The sequence below is a fragment of the Anopheles merus genome, chromosome 2L (assembly GCF_017562075.2).
Source record: "Anopheles merus strain MAF chromosome 2L, AmerM5.1, whole genome shotgun sequence".
Classification (NCBI taxonomy): domain Eukaryota; kingdom Metazoa; phylum Arthropoda; class Insecta; order Diptera; family Culicidae; genus Anopheles; species Anopheles merus.
In genome coordinates, this window is record NC_054083.1 from 22,073,236 (window position 1) to 22,098,967 (window position 25,732).

Genomic DNA, 25,732 nt, shown 5'->3' on the forward strand with positions numbered 1-25,732 from the left:
TTGTTCCCTCTTACTCGATCGGTCGCTGCAGTTGGGAGCCGGGTGCAGTTTTGCAGGAAAGGAGGAGATGAAATGCGGAAGCGGAAAAGAAACAACGGTAAGACCGGCTCCAGCTAAAGCTGGACGGGAATGGGGTGGTAATAATTGAAACCGGGAAGTAAGCACCGGCAAACACGGGGGAACAGTCGGAAGTTGTTGGTGTGTTGGAAAATGAGGGACGGGGGTGGTGCCATCCCATCGTTACATTTTGCTTCCCGTCAATGTCGATATCATCAACAGGAGTGGCGCACTTTCCCCCCGCAACGTTCGTTTTTACTTTCGCCAAACCCCCGCCGGAAGTGCTTGGAAAGGATGACGATGATGATGGGGAAAGAAAATTTTTATGGCATTTTTACTCTCAGCCTTTTTTGGGATGCAGTGAAGGAAGCAATGAAGCGGGGCTGTATAAAAAACAGGAAAAGAGGTTATGGTTTAAGCTACCGGTGCAGTACCGGTCGGTTACTTCCTGTTGTTGTTGTTGTTGTTGTTGTTGTTCGCGTCATCTAAGCAGCGCACACTGGGGGAGGAGCGAACCAATGCTTTGTGGCTGCTTTGATGTGAGATTTACTGCGATTGTTTAAATCAGCTGCAACTCCGTTTTCATGACCCCGTACGTGTCTGTGTGCGTGTGTGAGTGTTGCTGGAGTGTTTCCAAAACCATCCCGCCGCCCAACGTGGAACGTGGATCAAAGCAATCTTGGCGCTGTGCGGTTCCAACAAATCAGCCAGCGCACCACCGCTGCGGTTGGACATCGAAACGCGGTTTATGGTTTGTTTTATTACGCTTTTCCTAACCATAAGTGTTTCTTTCTTCCGTTTTTTGTTTTTTTTTGGCAGATCAAAAAGTACTCCACTTCATGCTAGAACCGATGAAAAGTGGAAAGTGTTTTGTCTGATCAGAAGCATCCAGTCACAAGCGTGAAGATGCAAATGACACGAATTCATGGTGTTAGTGTGTAGTGTGTAACCATGTCGCCAATAAGGATCCAAAGCAGTGCAAGTGACCCATTTTCAGACCGTTTCATCGAACATTTTTAATCGTCAAGTAATGCAGCTCTCCCTTCGAAGCAGAGTAGTCATGGAGGGTGAAAAGATGCACGAAACAATCGTGGTGCCGTGACCAGGATCACATCCAGTGGCAGTATAAAAGCGGGCAAAAGTTTCCAATGATGAGCGCAAATCCTCAGCGTACGAAATTAGTGGAAAAGCACAGTGTAAAGCCTGTAGGTTAATGGAAAAGTAAAGCCAACCCCCGTGGCTTTGGAAAAAAAACCAAAAAAGGATAATTGTGAAACCGGTCCGCCTTTCATTCGCGGTCGTGTTTAAATTATTTTTTTCATTTTATTTTACCATTACTCGCCCACCCATCCTATGGGGTGTTTTGTTCTGCCGCTTCGTACCAGAAAAAGTTACTGTGCGCGCATCAAACCCATGAACCATGGAACGGAAACGTATTAAGTGTTGAAAAAAGCGGCCAAACTTTTTCGGGGTGCGGCAAACAGCTGGAAATCCTCTCGTTTTGGGCTGTGTTAGTGTAATTCCCACGGTGTGTGTATGTGTTTGTATGCGATGTGCAGTGCTTCATAATGGTGTGTGAGTGCCGTTATACATAAGTGTCCGTGGCTGTGTGTGTGTAAGTGTTTGTGTGATTTGGTGCGCATTATTTTATTCATATTTATTCCATCGTATTGTGCCGTATTGCGAGTGTCAATGTACGAGCGTTTCGACGGCCGCCGGTTGTTGGTGCAGTGGGCGGTTGCTGTGTAAAATTTATATCCTACCCCCACTCCTCCCGCTTCCCTCTCTCCTGGGAGGCACAACGACACGACGGGCACAGCGGTGATAGCGTGCAGTAGCGTGCAAGCCCAGTGGAATTGGTTGAAGGAGCTGCGCTACGACTAAGCACGGGATTATGGCCGATCTTCAGGCGACGGTCGAGTTCGCGGTCGAGTTGTACAAGTTCTACAATGTGGATCTGTTTCAGCGCGGGTAAGTCGGACGGAAAATCCGTGTTTTATGCGTACGCTTTTCGCTTAGGATTAGGTGCGAAGGCGTTTATTTATTTTTGTGCACAATTGTGGGGCACCGTTAGTGGAGGAGGGAAGGATATGATTTGTTTCGGTTGACGGTACACATAAAGCGAATGTAGGTCGGCTGTTTGCAAACGTTATTGAAATTTGAGAGTGATATTTTAAATTTGTTATTCAGTATTCATTGTTCAGGGCTCGTTCGTTGCTCGTATTTAGAATTATAAAATATCTGGTACGATATATTGCATCGCACAGAAGGTAGCGCCGTGACCAGGATCATCACTAGCCGGTTTGGGGTCTGGCCTGATGAAATATTCTATAAACCTATTGTTGAGATTAATTTAAGTATCTTTTCAATAAGAATAAGCATTAACATTAAGACCTTGCCTTTTTTCAATAAAGGTTCGTGTTGGATACGTTTTAAGGACCAAAATGATGGGTAGCTATTGCAGCTATTTATCAACTGAATTTTGAACTCTTTATCAACCTAATAAAGCTCTTTAATGTTTAAAATCATTAGAATTACACCAGTACACAATTTCATATACTATTGGTTGGCGTTAAGGTTGTATGAAAGCTTTTCTTACCCACCCAGCACGCTGTTTCTTACCCAGTTCTCACTACTCATATAGTTTCCCTTGAGATGTTTGATTTTCTTCGCACCGTCACCAATCATCATGCAGGCGGTTCGAGCACGAGATACAGGCGTATTGATTTTCTCACACCAAATTGGAACGCCATTTTGTTAATCCCAGGCTGAAACATTCCCAACCAAAGGCAGCGCCAAAGGACTGCTAACGCCCGACCACCGATGCTTTGGGAAGCGCAATCAAAGTTGACAGACGAACACACGCCAGCGGTAAAAGCACGGGCGCTGTAACTTCGTTTCCAATCGATTGCCATTTCGCCCGACGGCAATATCTAATTACAATTAAATTCCTTTGCCAACAGTGCGATGAGTGATGGGTTTCGGGGCCTCTGGGGAGGAAGGCACCATTGGGGAAGGTGGCATTTTAATGAAGCGAATGCATAATAGATACCAGCAGCAGCAGCAGCAGCAGCAGCTTCTTCCTACCCTGGGTTGTGTTGAGTGAGGGATCGTTCGGTTGGGCTGCCCTTTTTCTTGTACAAAACGGCGACTGGTACGGTGTACTTTCCATGCGAGTATAAAACAATACGCCATCGGAAAACACACTTTACAAAAAACCATCACAACATGGAACATGGCGATTTTGTGCGCGCGCGTTTGTGTGTGGCTATTAGGGTACCATGGAGCATCGCATATGCTAAAATGACAGACCATTAGGTTGGCAAATGAATGTCTTCTCGATTCGCTCTTCCTGTCTCTCCCTTTCTAATGGCTTAAAGCAAGAAGGAAGGAAATTTAAACCCAACAGCTTGACATTTCGTCATCCTTTGCAGCGTGAGCATGCCTTATGTTTCACCCCCTCCACCCTTAAGTAGCCTTAATTCGGCTTTGATTTATCGAGAATCGACGACCATCAATCAGCGTCTGGCCTGGATCGGCCTGTACCGTGGATGCGTGGAGCGGTGTTCAATTGCAAAACAAGCCGAAAGCTGCTTGCGCGAAACACTGGTGCGTACTTGGCCGACTGCCACAAAGCCCCACCGATGGCATTGATATGGAGACGAGCTGGCCAGCTGAACTTTGACATTTTACGGTCGTTGTACTGTGGCTGGTTGAGCTTGTGAAAGTGTTTGCATGGAATGGGAAATGATGAGGGGTAGGAAGAAGAGGAGGGGGAGAGGGTGACATGGTAAATATTTGATCCAACAGCAAAGATAGACGGAGGGAGCGAATGAAACCATCAACTTGACATTTTCCATTCCTGCCGGTTGCCGGGCAAATCGGTTCGATCTGTTTGATTGCAGTGTGTGTGCGTGATTATGTTTTTACTCTCTGGCTGTTGGAGCATATGATGAAAGGGAGGCACATTTTTAAATATGTAAATTTACGCTTATGATAGGATGAACAGACAGAATAACAGACAGTAAGGGGAAAAAGCACAAATTATGTTATACAAATAGTACGTTATACTATTTTTACTATTTTATACTATATTATATTTGTACTATAACAATAGTAGATTTATTGTTATATATTGTTAATATTAAAAATAAAGATTGAAGTGCGACGATCGTACAACTGTACTTCAAGTACCGATTTGGTAGGTCAGTTTTTACTGACATGAGCCAAGGTGGAATAACACTTTATTCCAAGCGGACTTTTCGATACTTGATCGTCCAGGTGATCATAGAAACCTTTAGGAGGTTTCCCTTACTGGAAACGTTGGAGTTTAGAGGCTTTACCTTGTGTAGGGAGACATAACTAAACTCTTTAAATGAGAAGTCGATAGATGTTGGATGGGCATAGTCCTATCCTGACAGTCCAAACGAATCTGACTTGTCGTGATCGGAATTGGTTTTATTTATACTCAAATGAAGTTGAGTGTTTCGCAAATTTGGTTCCGGGTTTTATGTTGGGAAGATATTGTTTTCACTCAGCTAGTTACGTTTGTCTTTTTTTGACAAGAACGATAGTTCTTGTCACTAAGTTCCTGTTTTGGGTTTAATGCATATACTGTTCCTGCTTTGGGTTATAATGCATAAACTGTTCCTGCTTTGGGTTATAATGCATAAACTGTTCCTGCTTATGTTGTACGTTTCGGTTGGTTCTGATATGTGTGTCACAATTGTTTTTAAATGAACGGTATGGGATGAATTCTTCTGGTTGCGTTGCTATGGTATGATCTAATTTGCTGAGTGTGTTATAATGAATGTGTTGCAATGGTGTGATTTGGCTTTTCAATGTGTCTATAGCTGATAGTGTGTATTATAATAAGTTCTGTATAGTAGATATGCTACAAGATAATAAGTTTAAGTAAAACATCTTAAGGTCGGGGGACATTGTTCGTACTCGCTAGTGTAATTTCAATTCTCACTAGCGCAAGTGTCGGCGGCTGGACAAAGCATTTTGCCAATCAATTTGGAGCCGCTTCAGAAAATATGTTAGTTTTCCATGTTTTTTAATTGAAGTGGACTGGATAAGCTTTGTAATTGAATGATAAATGTGTTGTGCAAGTATTTCAGCCATTTCCTCATCAAAAACGTTGAAAAAACTACTAAATTTTGAGATGCGGCACGACCATTCCCTCGATGACCAAAAATAGCTTCCATTAACCGCCGTCAGATGCGCTAGTGAAAATTAAAACACTTTTATGAAGACAAGGTACAATGACCTATAAAAAAACGTGTGCGTACCATGTACAAACGTAAAACGTACCATGTACAACATCATCTTAGATGTATGGGCATAACATATATGAAGACCACGCTTTGGGTCCTACCCATTTGCTTTGTAACACTTTCGCCCTTTAACGAATCCCTTAACACAAACTCATGCATGCACAGCTAAATATCTCTCCTTTGTGTAAATATTGTATTGCACGCACGCCCACAATTCGTCAGAAATCAATAATCATTCCTGCATTTGCAAATGTCAAACACACGGCCCTTGCACGATTTGTTTGACTTAAAACAAAACTTCCTGTCCTCGTTTGTGTTTGTCCTTGATGACACATCTCTACCGATTGTTTCCGCACGATTCTACGCAACCGTTTTAGCAAGCATCACGGACACAGAACGCACACACAACTCCTCCGAAAGATTAAACCCAATTTTCAAACCTATTGAACTAAATCAATATCGCGTCCAACCTCCTCTTCCAGCTCCCATTGCCCCACGGATGGAGCGGAACGTGGGTCACGTGAGCCACCAAGTCAACAAAGTCACGAAATTTGTGTGTGCCGACTTTTCCTGTCGAGGACGAGCGGGCCGACGAGGGTTGCGTTTCGTGCAGCGATTTTCCGCCTGCATTTCAAATTGGACATTGGCTGTGGTTGGTTCGCGTGATCGCATAACTTTTTGCGATAAGTGAGGTAGAAACGACGACGACGAAGCAAACGGAAAAATAAAAATAAAATAAAGGGCTAACCACGTTGCTCATCCTTTTCATCACGGTTTCCTTCCGGCTGACGAAGGGGTGAAGGAAGGACAGGAGGAAGGAAGGAAGGAGTGTTATCGGATTGGGATGGTCGTTTTTGTTCCTGCCGCGTCCAATGCTCACTTTCCTCGCTGTACGAATTGAAATGTTCCACTGCTGGACTGCGTTGCCGTGTGCAAAGTGTCCCATTCTAGGCAGCAATGGTCCCACGTCGCTGCTTGCTGGAACGCTAGCAAAGGATTATGTTTTCCGTTGCATGAGGGGAAGAGTCGGGTTACCCGGAGGGAGTCTCTTTCGAGCTAGCTGCCTTTCAAATGTATAATGAATCACCTGCTTGTCCTACGGTCGGTACTGGATTGTATCGTTCCGGTTTTTGTCTTTTTTATTTCCTTTTCCCATACCGTTGCTCACACTCCTCCACAGCGACGAGTTACGACATGGCCGCACGGATCATGTAGGGAAGTGGCGCACCGTTCGGACGCGCTTGCAGGGAAAGTTTTTCTCATTAAAATTTATTTGTTTATGTTCAAGTGTAATCGGGTTGAGAGGTTTGCTGCTGCCCATGGTTTCGGTTTCGATTGCAGGCAAACTAGTTTATTGCGTTGGGTGCGGATGGGCGTGTAAGACAACCGTGGTGGCGTGCTTTGGTCGTCACTGTAGATAAACTCGAGAAAGTACGCAAACGTAGCACAAATTCGCCTCGATGGCTTTATTAGTGGAATATTTATCTTTCAGGAATTATAACAAGTCATTGTGCGCTGAGAAATGTTAGAGTGTGTTAAATATTTCTTGACAGCAACGTGACCCGCGCTGCTTTAATGAAAATGTAATATTTCTTCCTAACCGAATTAATCATGGTGAAAGATTTGCACCTGCAACCCTCTTTCAAAGAAATGAAAAGGAATATTTAATTGAAAAATATTTGTTAAAAATCTTTTTTTTTCCTCAAGGTTGGGAACGAGTTCCCGTAGAACGAATTGCCCACTCGAAACTGCTGTTATACTTATACATATACACACAGGACGCGCAAATTAGTGGTTAGTTGTATGGATACGGGTAGCTAATTCCACCGCCGTGGTGCTGGGCTCGTAAATGTCACTAAAAGAGTTTAGCAACCGGCTCATGCAGATCAATCAGTCGCAGGCACCAAATGAAGTCCGAGGTGCAGCAATAGCGAGCATTGAGCGGGCACGAAGTAATCTGACTGGCACATATAGCTGAACCCACGCAGCACATGACATTCGATACTTCTGTTAACCTATTGACTGCAGGCGTACGCGATCTACTAAAAGTGATAGCAGTCAGCAAACTTCTCAACGCTGACAGTTGAAGCGTTCCGCTTGCACCAGGAGTCTAACTCCATTAAGGATGCTTGAAGTCGCTAATGGTCTTCGGGATTCCGGATCTCACGGTAGATTTTTGCATCATCTGCGTTTAAGAGGCAGTTGGAGTCGGCCAATATCGAGGTCACGTCATTGACACTCTCGGCGCTAACATTTTGCATTAGCTTTCTGCAGAGAATATAGTACAACATAAGAAACTGGTGAGAGCGTTTCATTGGCTTACGATCATTCCCTCTTTCTGATCCTCAGAGCCAATGCCGCTTCTGCAATATGCGCTCTCTCTTGCTTCCCGCTGTAATAGACTCTGCTGAGAGTTGCTGAGAAACCAATCACAGAGAAGGAGAATGAAAAAATCTGTGGATCGAAAACGATCCACACAGCGCCCAGAGTATTGTTGTAGAGCAGGTACAGTAGGGGCCCTAGGTTACTGCCCTGCGATATGTAGGGAAAAGGCATGAGAAAAAAATATTGGAAAATAACATCATTGGAAACCCTCATAAGTCCTTAAAAAAGTCCTTAGCTAATGTAATATTAAGTCTATTGCTATTTCAACTGAGCTTTTTTGATAATTAGTTGGTTGGTAATTATTCTGGTTCTATCATCCGTTCGAGACACTTTTTTCTAATGCTTATTTGTGCTGTCTGGCCTGCCTTTATTATAAACTGGTCTAGAAGTCTCTCCCTTGTCTAGTTTCTAGTCAGGATTTCATTTTCTTTGATTTATTACTTTGATTTATTGATTTATGAGCTAACGTAACTTTGACCCTTCTGGGAAGGTATTGATATTGGTTGCAATTTCCTCGCTTTAGCAGCAGAATTGAATAAAAAAAACATAAACTTTGACATTTACTCCAATGTTCAGAACCATTTCGAAGACAATTAGTCCACAGACAACATTAAGTCAAAACTGATGTTATTGTAACTGGTTTATTTAAAACATTCACCATAAAAGCTTGTCTATTGTTGTACCGTTTTAATTAACCTTTTGTGTGGTAAACATCACCACTTTAGCTGTCGTTATTCATCGGTTAAAATCAGGGCGCGACTTTAAAACTAGCTTTTCAATTGACTTTCAGCGTATTCACCTTCATTATTCGTCCACCGAACAAAAACCACCACGTTTCAGTGAAACACGACCGGCACGTGATGCAAATGAATGGTTGATGCTTCCCGACAGTTCCCCCCTTTCTCCCACTGCACGTGCAAGGTGGCGAGGGCACACGCACCAGAAGCAAAAGAATCCCATCTATACGGCTACGTCACTACACGGCGCTCCTGGTGGGCGAAAGGGGAGGCGATCTGAAGGTGGAATGGAAGGCGGTGAAACGGCGAAACAATATTGCGCCGTGATGTCCCAATTACCCGTTCAAGCTTTTTCGCGAAAACCGGGAGCTCATTTAAAGTTAATGCAAAGTCACGCTCTACAGGGCCGCTACATTTTTCATTTTCCCCACGAACCACGCTTCCCTCCTTTCCGCCCGGTCTTTTAAACCCCCAACAAGCCCCGCCTGACAAGACTTTCGCTGCCGTAGTCGTAGTGTCACGGTGCTTTTTTGTTTCTTTTTTGCTTTCCCATTCGCTTGTTTCGCGATCCCTTTCAGGCAGGGCGCATGGTGCCATTATACGCGCCGCTTGAATTTGCTTGATGCTTTCCTTCCAGTTTTGTTTTTTTGTTTTTGGTTTTGTTTCTGATTTTGGTTACTGTTTTCATCGAAGCCATTAGCTATAACCCGGCCGAGCGAAGGAATCGGCCGTGCCAAAGAAAGGGGCGAAGATTAGGGGCCTGAAATGTGTGTTCAGGAGTTTTTTCAGCGGCAGTCGGGTAAAGAGCAATGTAAGAAAATAATCCGGTACACGTTGTGTTTCCTTCCCACCTCGCGGGGGGGTGGATTTTAGAGCGATTCAGTTTTATTTCTAGCAATCTGTAAGTTTGCTTATTTATTACGGTGTAAATTGCTAGTCGAGAAATAACGCAGTTCCGTCCGAAATGTATAACAATTTATCATAGAACAGCGCTATTCAACCAGTTCAGCATCAACCCTTTCAGTTGATTTCTGCTTTTCAGCTCCCTTACGTGTCAAGGTGTCTGCTGCGAACGATTTATCATCCAATGTGACGTCTTTGTTTTTTTGTCAATAAAGTTTTACACCGCTCATTCCCTTCGCTTTTCCCGAATATAGTCATCCTGTGCAACCAACAGCAACACCAAAAAAGCATACCAAAAACATTCCTACTTTTCTCTATCGCCTTTCCAATCTTCCGGTTTTTTGCGTCGTCCTGCTTCGTGTAAGTGTGTTGCGTGTTACGGGTCCCGCTCTCGACCCCTCGATTCTCGATACAGACGGCCTTGTTTCGGGTCAGTCCGCCTCAACGGCAAACCCCGTTCGCCTAATTTTACTTTTGCACTTTTCATGACACACTTACACACACACACACACACACACACACACACACACACACACACACACACACACACACACACACACACACACACACACACACACACACACACACACACACACACTTACACACACACACACACAAACGCACACGCGCGCACTCCAAAAGGGACCGACGAAATCTTAAGCAACCGACAAAACCCCAACTGAGATTGGATAGGTTTTGTAATCACGCCACTGCATGGCGAAAGGAGTCGGAGGGTTGAAGCCCAAGGCAAGGATATTGAAAGGCTTAAATGGCGACGCTCGGTTGCGAATGCTGCAGCAAGCGTACAAGAAGAAAAAGGGCACGGTTAGGTAGGGTGGAAGCTTTCCCCGTAGGACGTGAAGGCGAATGTAAAGAAGATCGACCTCATTCATGTTTCATATTTGTAACCCATTGTAATGGGATGTTGTCCACCCGTGGTGGGGAAGTGGGGAGGTAGTGCGGGGATGATTGGAGATACAACTACTACTAATACGGCACAAGCAATCGGTGGATGGGACCGGTGGGATGGGAATGGAAAGTACAGGCCTGGTAGAGCGGCAAGGGCAACGCTTCTGTTGACATGTGCCTTCTTGGCACTCGTTGGCACGCGCGTACTGGCACTGTGCCTACGGGTTGGTGTGGGTGTGGTGGGAAAGTCTTTGTGGAAAGAATTTGCTTGAGATGTTCATTTTCCAGCTTCATTCTGGAGCATCGAGTCAGATGGAAATGTTTCTAGAAAGGAATGAATACTTTACTTTTTGTGTTTTAAATATTTTTCTCAATTTTTGGGATTTTTTAAATGGTAATTTACTGGGCAGAATATTTATGGAACTGAAAAGAGAATAAACGATATTATACACTTGATGAAATAGCGTTATACATGTATATTATGTTATGGTATTTTGGGGCCTATTGACATTACAACTGGAAAAATGAATGTTTGCCGATGCTATCAATGTATTGTAATTTATAGCTCTTACAATCATTTTCGATTGATTTATGATGCCTTGATCCACTCTCAACACTTTTCACCTAACGTCAAGCTTTGCTAACCAATGTGCAACCGCGTCAGCCTAAAAGTAAATATTTCCTACGTGCAAAAATCCACCATCGAGCGCAGGGGCACCATGTCAGTCCGTCACTTTGTCATCAGCGCACCGTGGGCGTGTTGGCGATGGCCTGTCCCTTTGCCACGGTACGGTTTGTGAAATGAAAATGCTTGTGTGTCGTTCGTCCGTCCGTTCGGTTCGTTCACACCCTGTACCACATGGTAGAATTGCAACGGGGTCATACAAGCGCGACCATGCACAAAGCATTCCGTACGGGGGGGGGGGGGGGGGGGGCGTCTGCCATTGTGTGTTTGTGTGCCGACCGGAATGTTGACGACATCTTCAAGAATGATGCAGGCAGGCAGGCAAGCGTACCATCCACACAATCCACCAATGCCGCTCCAGCCGCCTCGCTCTGGAGGATGGATTGTCTCTGCGACGCCTCCCACCCCTCCATTGCACAGAAGAATTCGTAACAGCAATCGAGTAATTTCGAGGAAAACTATCGCGTTGGGTGTGAGTGGGAAAAACATGTCAACAATGCAAAAACCTACATACAATGCAACGCCTTCATTTGGGGGTGGTTGTGGAGGCGGGCAGGCAGGCAGAGAGCAAGGGAAGTTTTCATTTTTCATTGTGCTCGGGCATGGCATTACGGCGCTTCGGTCAAGACGTGTTGTTTGTTGTTGTTGAGGAGTGTGTGAGGTTAAAAAAAGGAAATAATTTTTGTTATCATTGTTGTTCGATTTCAGCATCCATTCCATTTCTGCCCATTTCTCCATCCATTTCTTAATTTTTTCTTCTGCTTACATGAGCACGATTTGAACGAACTGATAAGAGGGACATCTCCGGATATGAGAAGCCACCAACAACACACACACACACACGCAGCGCACATTTCGAAGCGAACCAGTTCGAAAGGAATGCTTTTGCGCCTGTCCATTCAGGTTACCCCGGAAATGGAATAGTATTGGAGGTTTTACAATAGCGAATATAAAACCATTCCATTGTGTAAGGAGTGGGTGCGAACAAAAAAAAAGAAAGTTTCAACAAGAATTGTGACACGTAAGCCATACTTGTATACCAATTCCCATGCCAATGTTCGAGTTTGACCTAGAAAGTGCTGTTTGGGTGAAAGGATGTTCATTTGTGTTTCTGTCTTTATTAACGTATTGGTTTAATTAATTCGCTGTTGGGTTTGAATATACTTCTATCGCTTTTGACAGCAAGGATGAACAGTGTTTCTTCCCGGTTTAAAACAGAAAAAGTAGGTCATACGGTTGAAGATTGTCGTACATCATGCAAAAGAATGAAACAGCACCACCGAATCACGACCAAACCAACCCTATTCCTGCTATTGTTCATATATCAAGCCATTGTTTATAACTTTCCCCTTCTTTTTGTTTTAGTCCATGCGAGCCATTCTTTACACGAGCACTTTTTACGAGTCAATTCACCGGAAGGTGGAGCGTTGCATTACAAAAATTACAATCCCACAACACAACACACAGCTCGTTGCCCTTTCCAAAGCAGGCACACCTACACACATTATTGTGGGGCAGGTCAGGGGCGAGTCATCTAGGCCTTTGGCGTGCCTTCACGTCGACGACCTGTCCCAATGTTGTGGTACGCGTCCGCGACAATCATCCGTCACCGGGAGGACATTAAATTCACAGCGCGACCGACCCGGGCAAAACATGTGGAAAAGACACATACCCACCGAGTGTGTGCGTGTGTGTGTATGTGTGTGTAATGAGAGGAAGGAAGAGGGGGTCTCATTTACCATTCCACCTTTAATGGTAACTGATTGCTCCAGCCAACAATCGGCACCTTGCTGGGAGCATCCTTCGCCATTTTTTGGAGCTGGGGGGAGCGTTGAGGGGAAGGTTTTTGATGGAGGTTTTCGATAGTGTGAGCCGGCAGGGGTGGAAAATTTACGACCGACAGCTGCCACGGTACAACAAGTGGCAGCACCTGCTGCCCGTGTCTGTTGTTGTTGGTGCGAGTTGCAGTCGGGTGCGTGAGCAGAGCTCATTTATATTACGGTTAGTGGGTGCGGGTAATGGTAAGCCCCTGTAAAACCGACGAGCATCGTCTTGGTCGCTGGGTGATGGGGAGACTGGCGAGCGTACAACCCTCCCACAACGGTAAAGTTCATCTTGGCCACTTACACGCGACTTCTTGCACGACGCTCGACTTTCTTTTCCGTTGACGGCGGCGTGCCTTGTGGGTCGGCGTGCTCTGGTAAAAACGCTAACCCACAATCCTGTGGGTGGGAAGTTCGAGATTGTGGTGGGGTTGGAAAATCAAATGTAAATTTTTCTACCTGACGCTGGTTTTCTGTATCTCGACTGGTGCACTGTTGCCTCCGAGTGTTGTGGTGTAGAAGTTATTGGGTTCAAAGCACGGATAATGGTATTGTTGCATGTTTGTTAAAGATTCAAACTGATTCTCCAACAGTGACTTGTTAAAGTTTGTCTATTGATACAATGTTTTAGTTAAGTTGTATGTGAAGGATTTTTTTTATCCTGTTACAGGATTTTTAGGGTTCTTTTATTGCGTCTCTATTTTCCTCGTTTTTTATACTATATTTTTAAAAATATGGAACTCATGCCACAGTTTGAAGGGCTTTCAACTGTTTGTTTTTATTAATTCAGATTAGTCTCAAGATGTGTTGATCGTTTCCCACAAATTTTAGAGCCCGCTCAACTATTTGTGAAACGAAACCAAAACCCATATATTTAAAAAAAAAGTATCCAAAAAGCCTTATGAAGAAAGAACAAATATTTAAATCGTGTTTCATCTGTTGTTTGTATCTTTTTAAAATAAATAATCAAGAAAAGCAAAACAGTTAGCAAAACGCGGAACAAAAGCAAACATATGTAGCAAACTGTCCATCAATCGTAGCACAAATTCAAACAATTTTGAAACAAAAACTCAGAAACTTTGAGAAAGTGTTATAAAGTCACGAAAAACTCGGTAAAATTTTACATTTTAAACACCAAACAAAAAACATTGATATGTTTTAGTACATCAACTTGACGGCCCCGTCTCACCTCGCGTGACAGGGCAAGTTTTCACACAGTTTATTCTGATTGAATTTTAAATTCGCCGCTCGCCACTGCACACCACCATCTCCGTCGATTGATTCCACCGGCAAACCGTTCCATCAAAAAGTATGTAATAACGATTAGGAAACTTGCACAACCGCCGGGTCGATTCCAACGAGCGGAAAATTATCCACACGCTCGAGCAGGAAATGAATTTTTGTCACCCATCCCAATACCCAATGCCGCCCATTGCCAACATTGCTTTTCATTTTCGGAAAACTCAACCCCCTCTCCCCCTAGAAAAACTAGAATGAAAAATCCATCCCACTTTGTGACAATTGAGTGCTTTCCTGGCAAGGGTTCATCGGGCGAAGAAGCAAAGGGACTTTGCAAAGGAAAACTTTCGATGCAGGAAAATGGAGAAAAGTCTCATTCCGGGAACCTCCGCGTGCTCTTTCCTGCTCTGCGGAAAAGTTGCACCAAAATGCCGAAAATCCGTTCTCACTGTGTGTGTGTGAGGATCGTTTGAGGTCCATCAGCCCCGATCAGTGGCGGTTGCTCGCTTCTTGAAGGATGCTCGAATGGTTCTAGTGGAATTGAGGTCGTTAAGCTTTTAGCTTAAACACACAAACACACACACACACACACACACTCACACAAGGAAAAAACCACGCATGCACATAGAAACAGAGAAAAGAATTCCTTTAGGTTTTGGGTGCTTCGCAAAAAAGAGGTATGGCGGATTTGGTTTGCTCCTTCCCTAGTGGTGTGTATCCTTTTCGCTGTCACGCGTTCGCTTCACGCTGCATCGGATCTGACATGACAATTTTCTTTCACCCGCTGGGATGTCGTGAAGGAAGCGTTCAACTTCTCCTCGACCTGCTAGTGAAGCGACTGAGCAGTAGCACCATATAAAGCTAGCGATTTAAGCAGACGAGCGAATGACAACGACCGAACGGGAAACTAGTTTCGTACGGTTTGGGCGGTTTTTGCTGTTTTATTCTTATACAAAGCGGAAAGTGACTAAATCAAGTGGTGGAAGCGGAAACTTTACTATTTACTTTGTGAAGTTTTAAAAGGAGAGTCGAAAGGCAAACGTTTCGGCAAAGCGAGTTTAAAATTACTAACGTACACAGGTTTTGGCCGGGCGTCATTTAGCATTATTTGGACTTTTGGTATCATTTTAGATAGTAAATGATGTATTTTTTTTTTCTTTGGCACAACAACCGCTGTCGGTCAAGGCCTGTCTGTACTCACTAGGAAGTGAGCTTGGCTTTCAGTGACTTATTATTACCATAGCAGGATAGTCAGTCCTACGTATGGGAGCACGGTCTATTCGGGACTTGAACCCATGACGGGCATGTTGTTAAGTCGTACGAGTTGACGACTGTACCACCAGACCGGCCCAAATGATGTATACTAATAACAAAAATCAGCCTTTGTCATAAAAAGCTTTCAATTTAACATATCTTCCTGTCAAAAGCATTACAGCTCCGAAGCAAATAAAACTCTACCCACATCCGCAACCACGGCCACGTGTACACGCCTTTACCGGCTCCAACGGAATGGACCAACCATTTCCGGGGATTAGTTTCGAAATCGTTCATTTAATTAGATTATGGCACGAACAAGCAAAAAAAGCCAAAAACGAGGGCTCCAGCTAAAGCGATGGAAATGATTTTTACTCCCCCGAGACCCGAGACTAACCGGCCCGGCGTGAGCGAAATTCCGGGAACCTTTTTGCGGCGTTGTACGCTCTGCCTCTGCCCAACAAATGGAGCTTGGTTGAAACTCCCAGTGCGAGCTTCTTAACGCTATTCCAGCCGGGCGAATGGGGTCGCGTCGTTGTGTGGATACTGAAGGTGCACGAATGGTGGTAATCTCGTAGCCGTTTTCTCCAGACAGCACCAAATCTCTGCAGCAGGTGGCCAATGTTTAAAATATTGAAATCATTAATTTCAAATCGTTCTCCTGGGCGGCTGGGCTGCTACGAATTGGGTTCGAAATGGTTTTACTGCAATCGGAAGTTGGGTAAATATCGTTTGACTCCTTTTTTTGGGTCGTTTATCTTTATGTGCTTAAAAATGAACTTACAGTGCTCTCCTACACTCACAATTAATGCTACTAGGGTACGATGTTACCCTTTTCTAAAATAAAATTGCGTCACATGGTCACCAGTGCAGTGCTGTGCGTCACACATTTACGGAAAGCTTACGGAAAGCGCTCACCGTTGGAAGCCGAAAGGCAACCAGCTTTTTGAAACCAGACGAACCCACAGACCCACACCGGCACACGCACCAGCACAGCAGTCGGCCGCAAAAGTTCGACCAAGTGACGGCATGGGACTGACAGTTTGAGCCACTTCTGATGCCTTTTAATCCGGATGGTCCGAAAATCTGCATGCACCGGATGGACGATGGTTGGGGGTTCGGCCTGGCAACGAACGAACGAGGTCATAAAACCATTATTTTGTCGCTCGGCCAGCACACATTGTACTGTGTGTGTATGTGTGTGCACAGTATGATCTGGTGTTGGGGTGGGAGGTTTTGTTGCTGTTTTTCCTCTCGCTTTTCGAAAAGTCTTTGGCATCCGCTGCACTAACCCAAACTGTCACTCACTAGCACTGGTGTGGTGTTTCTTTCGCTCTGCCACACCCTTTTTGCCAGCATGCTGTGCTGGTGTGTTGACTGTTTTAAGGACAAGTGCTTGTATGGTTTGTTGTGAATTGCCGGATAATACTACACAGCACCGGATGTGCAAATGGGCCACAAATCCTTCGTATCGGTTAGTGGATCGATATCAAATGGTCAACAAAAAGAAGACTAATCTGTATGAGTGGCTACTACAACTAATGTTATGTATTTATTCGGGAGGAACTGTGGCTAAGTAGGCCGTACTGTTTAAAAGTGTTTGGTAAATAGTGATGTTGATTTGAAAATCCAAAACAATACCAGTAATTTTCAAATGGAAGAATATTTAACGCCTAAATGTAGGCTCTTTGCATTGCAAATCGGTTTAAACAAGACCAGTTGTAGTTATAATAGACTCTCGTTTACAGCTCTTGAACGGAATACCAAAAATTGTTAGTGCTTTCGTTGTTCCTTAAGTAGTTTTAAAAACACCCTATGGACAACACCGTCAAATATAGGTTTAGAATCGCCAATCCCTTTGAGAAGCCTTAAACGAGCTTCTGAAAGTGTTCAAGTTTAACAATTGAGCACAATTTAAATAAAGACTTGGAATGGTGACAGGCCTCCAACAGACAACGACAACTCACGATAACTCAAGATAAGTAACATTTCCTTTTTGTTTCTTTCCCCCCTTCTGCAACAGATTATATCAAGTGCGATGCTCGCTGCGCGTCTCCCCCCGGCTTCCGGTGCAGGTCGAAACCTGTCTGCCCGATGCGACGACGGCCGGCATTCCCTCGGTGCAGTCGGTGCTGAGCCAGAATGGCTGTGGAAGCAACAGTCACAACTCGAACAACTCCAATAGCAACAACAACAACAACAACAACAACAACAACTCCAACTGCAACACCATCAACAATGGCACCAGCAACGGAAGTGTTGGGGCGGGCTCGAACACCAGTGGCATTGTGAGCGGTGCCGGAACCGCCGGAAGCGGTTCCCTGCCGAGCAGTAACACGGGCAGTGTCGGTGGCGGTCTGGTCGCCATCGGTGCCTCGACTGGCAATGGGAACGCACCGTCGGTCGGGTCGGCTAGCACGACTGGCCGGCCGGATGTGGGACCGTGCCTCTCGTCGACGGCAAGCAGTGGCGTGATCGGCGGTGGCTCGATGTCCTCCATGCCGAGCAGCAGCTCGATGCCGACGCCAAACTCGGCCATCACCACTGGCTCATCCATTGCACCGGGCAGTGCGCCGGGACCCGGCTGCTCGAATGGATCGAGCGGTGGTGGTGGTGGTGGAGGTGGTAGCAGCGGTAACTCTCCGACGGCCAGCTCGGACAGTCGGTCCGGTGCGACCATCATCGACGACACTGGGGCCTCTCGTGTCTTTCAGATCCTGTACCGGAACGAGGAGGTGTCGTTGCGTGACGTTATCATGTTCCGGGCACACCTGCTAGGTAATTAATGCTTTGGCTAATATTGTCCACCATTGTCCGTGTGCTGCGTCTGTTGTTGTGTGGTACACCCCGACTGCCGGGTTTGTGGAACGTGTGCAGGGGAAGAGCAAGGTGCACTGAGTGCTGATATATTATTTACTTTTCAATATCATGTGTCCGTTTCTAATCAGCAAAGTAGACATGGAAAGGCGTCTACAATGGATTATTGAAGTGGGGTTCCCACTAAGAACATAATCGCTTTTAAACCTTGGAATGTATTTTACTCTTTGTGAGCAGTGAGTCTTCTGGCAATGTGTTTTGAGCGAAATGAATTCGAGGACCTTAGGTTTGTATTCTTGGTGCATAGTTTTGAGACGATTGTGTAAGTAACAGCTACTAGTACATCAGATATTACTTACAAGATTATGATGCACTGTTTTGTATCTTGAAGGGGTTTGAACTGTTTTGAAAATGTATGGGAACACGGTGTAATTTTTAACAATTCTAAAATAGGCTTTTATTAATGTTTTGAGAGCATTAGTTAAAAGAGTTATACATTTAACGAGCAACTAATTTTGGCAAATGAAACTTGAAGAGGATATAGTGCTGTATTTATCCATTCCATAATGAGCGAACGGAAACAATTTTAGATACGCTTTGCTGATTTTGCTGATCGTTTCACAAAGAAGAAATTTGAATGCTTTGAAATGAATATAATTTTTAAGTTTCAAATCTATTGATATTGCTGCTATTTTAGGGCGGTCCAGTAGTACAATCGTCAACTCGAACGACTCAATAACATGCCCGGCATGGGTTCAAGCCTAGAATGGACCGTTCCCCCCCCCCCGTAGCAAGGATTGACTATCCGGCTGCGTGGTAATGAATAAAGTCTCGAAAGTCTGTATAGGCTGGCATGTCCGCGTAGAACGTTACGCCAAATAGAAGAAGAAGAAGAAGACGAAGATATTGCTGGGCAATGGAGTATTTTCCAAGTGTTGTGTATGAGACCTATTTTGCACCAATGTTTTGATGAATCATATTTTGTTTTATGGCTATATTGCCCCATATTGAAAATGATTGAATAACTAATAATTAAACCCCTTAGTCCCTTGTGTCAATTCGACCACAAATTCCTATATATCTTACCTTTACTGCGTAGTGAGGACAAATGACTGAGAATTTATGCTATTCCAAAAGCATCTAAGCGCGTTGTTAGTATCTCCTATTTTCCATTAATAACATGATGAACATTTGCCCCATTATGACTCTATTTGAATTTCTGCTCGAACTTAGTACAGAGTGAGACATTGCTGCCGTGCGCGCATCACATAAGAAGTGGCCCGAAACCCTTCTCCGCGTATATAACGCGTGACATTCTAACGGCGCAAACCATTAAGGGAAAGCGCAATGGCGTCGTGAACAAAGCTGCACCGTAATGTTTGGCCCCGGTGCAGAGACGGAATGTCCCGGGAACCGTTCCCCGAAGTGGATTGCCGCTACACACGTGTGATTGTGTGTGTGTGTGTGTGTGTATGGGAGCGTGTGGTGATAACGATGGTACACGGGGATGATGACGAGTAACGACCACTCCCGGGACGCTCCGGAGAGGCTTTTTTCCCTCTTCGTTTTTCCATCCGTATTCGATGTGCCGTGGAGCCGCCCGGTCGTTAGGTATGCAAACCCCATTAGCTCGTAAATTGTAGTCTCACATTCATTCTACCCGGTCCACACGGCGCTCGTAAATGCCAAATCGCACACACTTACCCACACACAGCCACTCACATGGAGCTTGTTTTCCGGACGGTTCTGCCGGTTCCCGTAACGTGGATATTATCATGCCCGACCCTTTGCCACACGGCAAGCGTGCGACCAGCACGAGCATGTCGTGAGGTTGCATGAATGAATGCCCGGAACATGCGCACATTTGATTTCAATTGCTACAACCGCCGGTTGGACGCGGTGTGCCTGCCATCCTTCCCAACAGCTACTCGCTGGCCCTTCAACGGGCGTAAGGATGACACGCAAGACCATGTGTGGCAGAAGGAGGAATCTGTGGCAGACGTCGAGAGCACTGTCTATGCATAATTTCTGGGCTTTTGGCCAACGCGATGGAACCCGCCCGTTACGCTACATATTTGCTTGCTGGTGTGGGAATGAAACAAGGCCCAGCTAAACTAAGCAAAAAAAGGTCGATACTCTTTGCTCCTCTCCGCAGCGTAGTATTGCGGCCCGATTTCGGTGTTGTTTACGCGATCCTATGCTCAAGCAGCTACCGTACCGTACCGATGTTCTGCCTCAGGAAGTGTCTCGGGCACTCCAGCGGACGGCCCGGATATGCCCGGATTTGGATTGCAAGAGATAGTATTAGATAGTTTTCAGGCATCGTCCAATGGCGATGACTTCGACTGGGTGGGATAACAGAAAAACCCAACGAAAAAAACGACAAAGCAAGAAGTAAAACTGGGTCGTCGACTGTGCGAGTCTTGCTAACATTATTACCCATCACACCACCAAGTCCAGTACAGGGCACCGAGTGGCCAGGGCGTTCGTTTCTTGCCGCCTTTTGGGTGGCGTTTCGATCGATCGATAACTGTGCTTACGCCTCGACACGCCATGTGTGGCACGTCATTGTGTGTGTGTGTGGATGCCGCCTGCGTTGACTGCACCGGCATTAGTTCGAGCGTGTTCGTGCTCGAACTGCATGGCCAGCCCGGACGGTTTCAGGCTGTTTTTTTTGCGGTAAATTTGTATGTGTGTGTGTGGAGTGAATCGATTTTGGCAGCGATTCCTTGTTTTTCTTCGACCCGGTTCCCGTTCACGCAGCAATTCCGTTGGAACGTTTGAAAATGAACTGTAAAGTAGCAATTGATGGCACGCAAACGTTTGGGGGGTTTTGGTGCTTTTTGCTTTCCCTGTACACGTATACATTAGCAGGGAGGGGGGGGGGGGGGAGGTACGACTATGGGAAGAAAAATCGGAAACTCAAGACCCATTTCGATGGCTCCAACGAGACGACGCCATGGTTCGTTTTTTTTAAGGTGTGGATACCGTCAGTAACGTTCAGAACTGGAGCGGGAGTTGCAAATTGCTCATGCATGATTTTTCGATATCGATTGCATATTTCATGTCGAACAATTGGTTGATATGTTGTATGGAATTGTGTTTCTTTTCTGGTGGTATTTGAGGGACACAAATATATTCTTATTGAAAGCAGCAACACCGTGTCTTGTCAAGTTGTCTGAAGCAGAGGGAACTTACATGGAAACTTATATCGTGTTGTTAGGCATGGAAAAGTTCTCACTTTTATTATTTTTCGATTTTCACTTACAATGTTACAAAACGGCCTTCTTTTAATTATCGCCTATTTTCAAACCCGATTCAACCGATGCAAGCAAACGCAAAGATGAAAACAACCCACCATCGCCTACACTGTAATAAATTAGTTAAAAGGGTTCGTAATGAAAACATCGTTAAGCGAAAGGACCTTTCCACCTGTCCTGTGACCGAGTGCCCTACCGGCACACGCTTTTTACCACACTCAGGTGTCCATTCGCACGAAGCTAAATTGTACGCCCACCCAACGCCATCCTCCCACCCGGATGCTGCACGTATCGGATGAACTTTCAATAAAAACGGATCAGATTACTGTCCGAAGTGAGTGGCGACGGCGGAAGAGAACAGGGCCACCCACCACAGCGACTGTCCACTTGGCACTAAAACAAGTTTCCTCTCGCCGTCGTATCGCAGCGTTCCGGGAAAAGGGGTTTGAGTAGCGCGTTTTGCAAACTACTCGAATTAAAAGCACACTCATAAAACGTGATAATGTCCACTTGTTTCCTCTGCTGGTTCGTTTACCCTCCGCCTCAGCCGTTCAGACACTTACACGTGTGCACGTACAAACAAAAAAATGCCAATCCGACCCACGATCAAATACATCCTTTCGTCAGGCAACCGACCAAAGGGGATCCGACCAAAGACAGAAACAAAAATCCTTTCATTGCAGCCTCCCCCGCTTCGTGAGGTGCAAGTGTGGGTGCGAGTTTACCAGTTCCCATCGCGGTACGTTCCCTTTTTGAACGTCGTGCTCAGGAGAGAACGATTTTCTCGGTGATCGGTCGGAGAAATGGCAAATCGATCGTTCACAGGCGACTACACAGCGCCCGAGTGGGCCACCCGAGACTGCCAGTTCCCTTTCTCACTCTTGGGGAAGGGAACTCGAGCGCCATTAGATGCCAACTGCAGTGCTGCGAGTGCTTTTTAATAGTACTTAATCGCTACTTCAGCCCGGGTCGGGTCGGTCGTTGGGTAGACGGTCCTTTGTGGGCCGCCGGTCGAGCTCGCTCGCTTGCTCGCGTACCGGCGTCCGGTATCTTTTACGCTGAAGTACCGCTGAAGTCCTTACACTGATCGATTGAAAGCAATACGGCGTGATGTGGAGTAGAGGCGGTGTGGCAGCGTACTTTTTTGCTCTATTGTTTTGCTCAACTGTTCACACTCTGTAGCGAGCTGGCAGTTTAATATATTTTGTTTTATTGTTCTGTTGAAACGAAGGGTGAGATTTATGGAGTAGAATCGGCTGAAGAAGATTGAATTGGGCGTTTAAAATACAAGCTGTGCACATTGTAGAACAGTTCTTCACGTAAAGTGGCAGTAAATATTCGATAGAAGCGCCTAAATGTATGCAAAACACGTGCTCTACGATTTGAAATAAGGAAAATGTTTCTGGAATTTATACAAATACTAAACCAATTTTTTATGCTTTTTCTGAAATTATTTCAATACATATACTATTCATAATCTTTATATACATATTATTTGTGCAAATGACCCTGAATTGTTTTAGTACTAACCAATGCATTCATAGTACCAACAAATACCTGCTTTTAATAAATTCGGTATTCGATCTTGACATACTTCTTAGTCTGTATGGCAAACCATCCTTTGCATAGAACCACACCTGATTCTCGTGTAGGAGTGTCAGACAACACTAATTCTCGGAATTTTATCAAACCACACTCATACATACATGCAAATCCCTCCTGCTACTGCCGCTAGCAAAATCCCTCTCTATAGATTTTTGAAACTCTACCACCGACCGCGAGCGCAATCTCAGCAGCTTAGGTGACTCGTCCCAGCAGCATAATGGCAAACGTACTAATCGGTGTAGTGGGGGGGGGGGCTCGAAACAAAGCGAGCTCGTCGTTTGGCAGACAACACGTGACCTAGCAACCCCTTCTGTTGAAGAGTGGTGTTGTGTTCTGCGATGCCAATGATTTGTTTATGTCCGATGGTTTCTACTTCTGCCTTCTAAAGTTTTGTACGGTCGGGCGCGGTAGGAAGCTTACACTCTCGGTGCAAGATGTTCGATTGTTTTGCACACCGCACAATACACACTAAATCGTATTTTAATGAACGTACTTCTACAAATGATGTGCAAGGACTAGGAGTATCCAAGCAAAGCTGTAGAAGTTGGGAAAATTTCATGATAAGTCTACCTCTAGAGCAGTTGGTTAGAACAATGCCGCAGAACAATAAATGTCAAAGAAGAGGGTAAGAATCGTTTGAGAGTCTAGGAATAATGTGTAATTCAAAGGTGTGTTGAATAAAAGTTGAGTAAAAAATATTGACTAAACGCTACTAATTGTTAAAACAACTACATACATCTAGGCGTTGAGGATAACTGTGATAAAACATTCTTATTTTTCTATGTTTCAATTGATTTATTTATAGATTTATTGATTTATTTATTTCTTTATTTATGCATTTATTTTAATCTTTTAAAAGGACAGACAATTCACGATTACATTAGTAATAATATTCAAGAAATGTATTGGCAACAAGCGTATAAGCTCTTAGGCAGATATGAGGCAAAACTGAAAGACAACGATTTTGAACGGCCCAGACTCTAAGAGAAAAAAATAAACAACACAAACAATCTTATTATTACTGCAAACGGTCTACTAATCGTCGGCTTCCCAAGTCCGCCAATCTCCGTCTATAATGAAATTAGTCGCCCGGCGCTTCGTGTGTCCTTCGATCTATCAGATTAGTTTAATGTGCTATATTAAAACATTACTCCGGCCCTCGTTACGCAGCCCTCTTGTGGTGGCTGGCTTGTGAACCCGAACGTCCCTAATTGACCCGTTCTACCGATTATCATCGAAAAATTATGATGTCTAGGAAAAACACCCGCACCGGAAAATCCCCCCCTGGTGGACGATAGAAAAGGGAAGAGAAGGGCGTTAAGCTGCTTCTTGAGAGAGGCTAGCAACGGCTTTAGACACTTTGCCGGGATGGGTGAGTGAGCTGGGAGGGCGTATAAATCAGTTTAAAATCTCGTAAGAGTTTTCCTCTTGCCACACTACCATGCGCCATGTGTGCTTGGGTGCTAAATTTCACACAACGACTCTCGCCCAACCACACAGACGTACCTTTTTTCACTCGATTCTTGCCGTGTGCTAGCTGAACGTACTCAGGTCGTCCAACACTTCCAGCCATCTTATGCTAATGTAATTGCCGTGCTGCCTAATTCAGCGTAAAAATGTCAACGAATAAATCACCCGGCACACCGACCAGCGATGGTGTCGGTCGTGTTTCGGTATTACGTTCCACGCGTAAAAGGTTCTACCATTGGCACAGCTACTGCTGCTGCTGCTGGTGCTGGTAGGTGTGAAGTGATGCTTATTGATCGCTAAAGCCTCTAACAACCAGCGGCAGTGGTGATGGTGGTAGTGGTGGTGGTGGTCAAAGGGTTTTAACTGAACATTCGTGGCCTCTAACCAATCACGGATGCGGCTTCGATTGTTGTTGAGGTTAGGTTTACAGATCCGCTGGACCGTATACATGCGTTAGTGTGTTGACCGATTTCGGTCCAATTCAATCACATGCCCACTCGGAAATCGATTGGTTGCTTTGGGAAAGCTTAGAGCCATTCATTTCCGGTGCTGTGGTGGTGCGTTTCCTGAATTATTCCGTACGAGCGCAAACGGCCAACGATGGTGACGTTCGGACCAAAAGTTGTGCGGATTGTAAATATTTGCTTGTAGTGCGATCACACGCCACCGTGTGAGGGTTTCGTTTCAAACGAAACAAGAGCTTTACAAGAGCTCGTTCCTTAGGGCAAAGTTTTTTTCGTACATCTAACGCGTTTGTTGTATATTTGCAGTCGACAGTCGCCACCTGAAGGAGTCGATCGAGCGTGCCGAGTTCTCGCTCAACCTCGAGCTGTGGTTCGGCGAGCAGACGAACGGGAACGTCCTGACGCTGGCCTCGACGCGCACCCTGCAGCTGAACTTTCATCCTGGCCGGGGGCTACACTACCATCTGCCGGTGCTGTTCGACTACTTCCATCTGGCTGCCGTCAGTGTCGGGATTCATGCGAGCCTGGTTGCCCTTCATCAGCCTTACATCAAGTAAGTAGCGAATGATAGAGGGGAAGCACACGAGTGGCACGAACGAACAACGAAAGTTGGTGAACTTTTATAATAAAAAGGTCAAATAAGCAGAAGGCGTATGTGCAAAGAAATGCATTGTACCATAAAGTACCACCAACTTAGCCTTTATCACTTTTAAATCGTTTTTCATGCTTTAAAAACAAGTTATGGTATCCATTTTCAGTGAGTGTAAACATGTTCGGTTTTTCATTGAACCTGATTCATTGGTTGTATAAAAGTCATTTTGTTTAGCAAATTGCATACATTTGTT

General features: G+C 45.0%; 1 protein-coding gene across 1 annotated transcript; it reads left to right on the forward strand.

The window, feature by feature from the left end:
• The first annotated feature begins 759 nt into the window (after positions 1–759).
• On the forward strand, positions 760–25,444 carry LOC121594650 (homeobox protein 5-like). The gene is made up of 3 exons (XM_041918149.1): positions 760–2,028; positions 17,295–18,049; positions 25,194–25,444. Exons 1-3 carry the CDS (start codon positions 1,952–1,954, stop codon positions 25,442–25,444), a joined length of 1,083 nt encoding a protein of 360 aa, XP_041774083.1. The 5' UTR covers positions 760–1,951.
• The last annotated feature ends 288 nt before the right edge of the window (positions 25,445–25,732 follow it).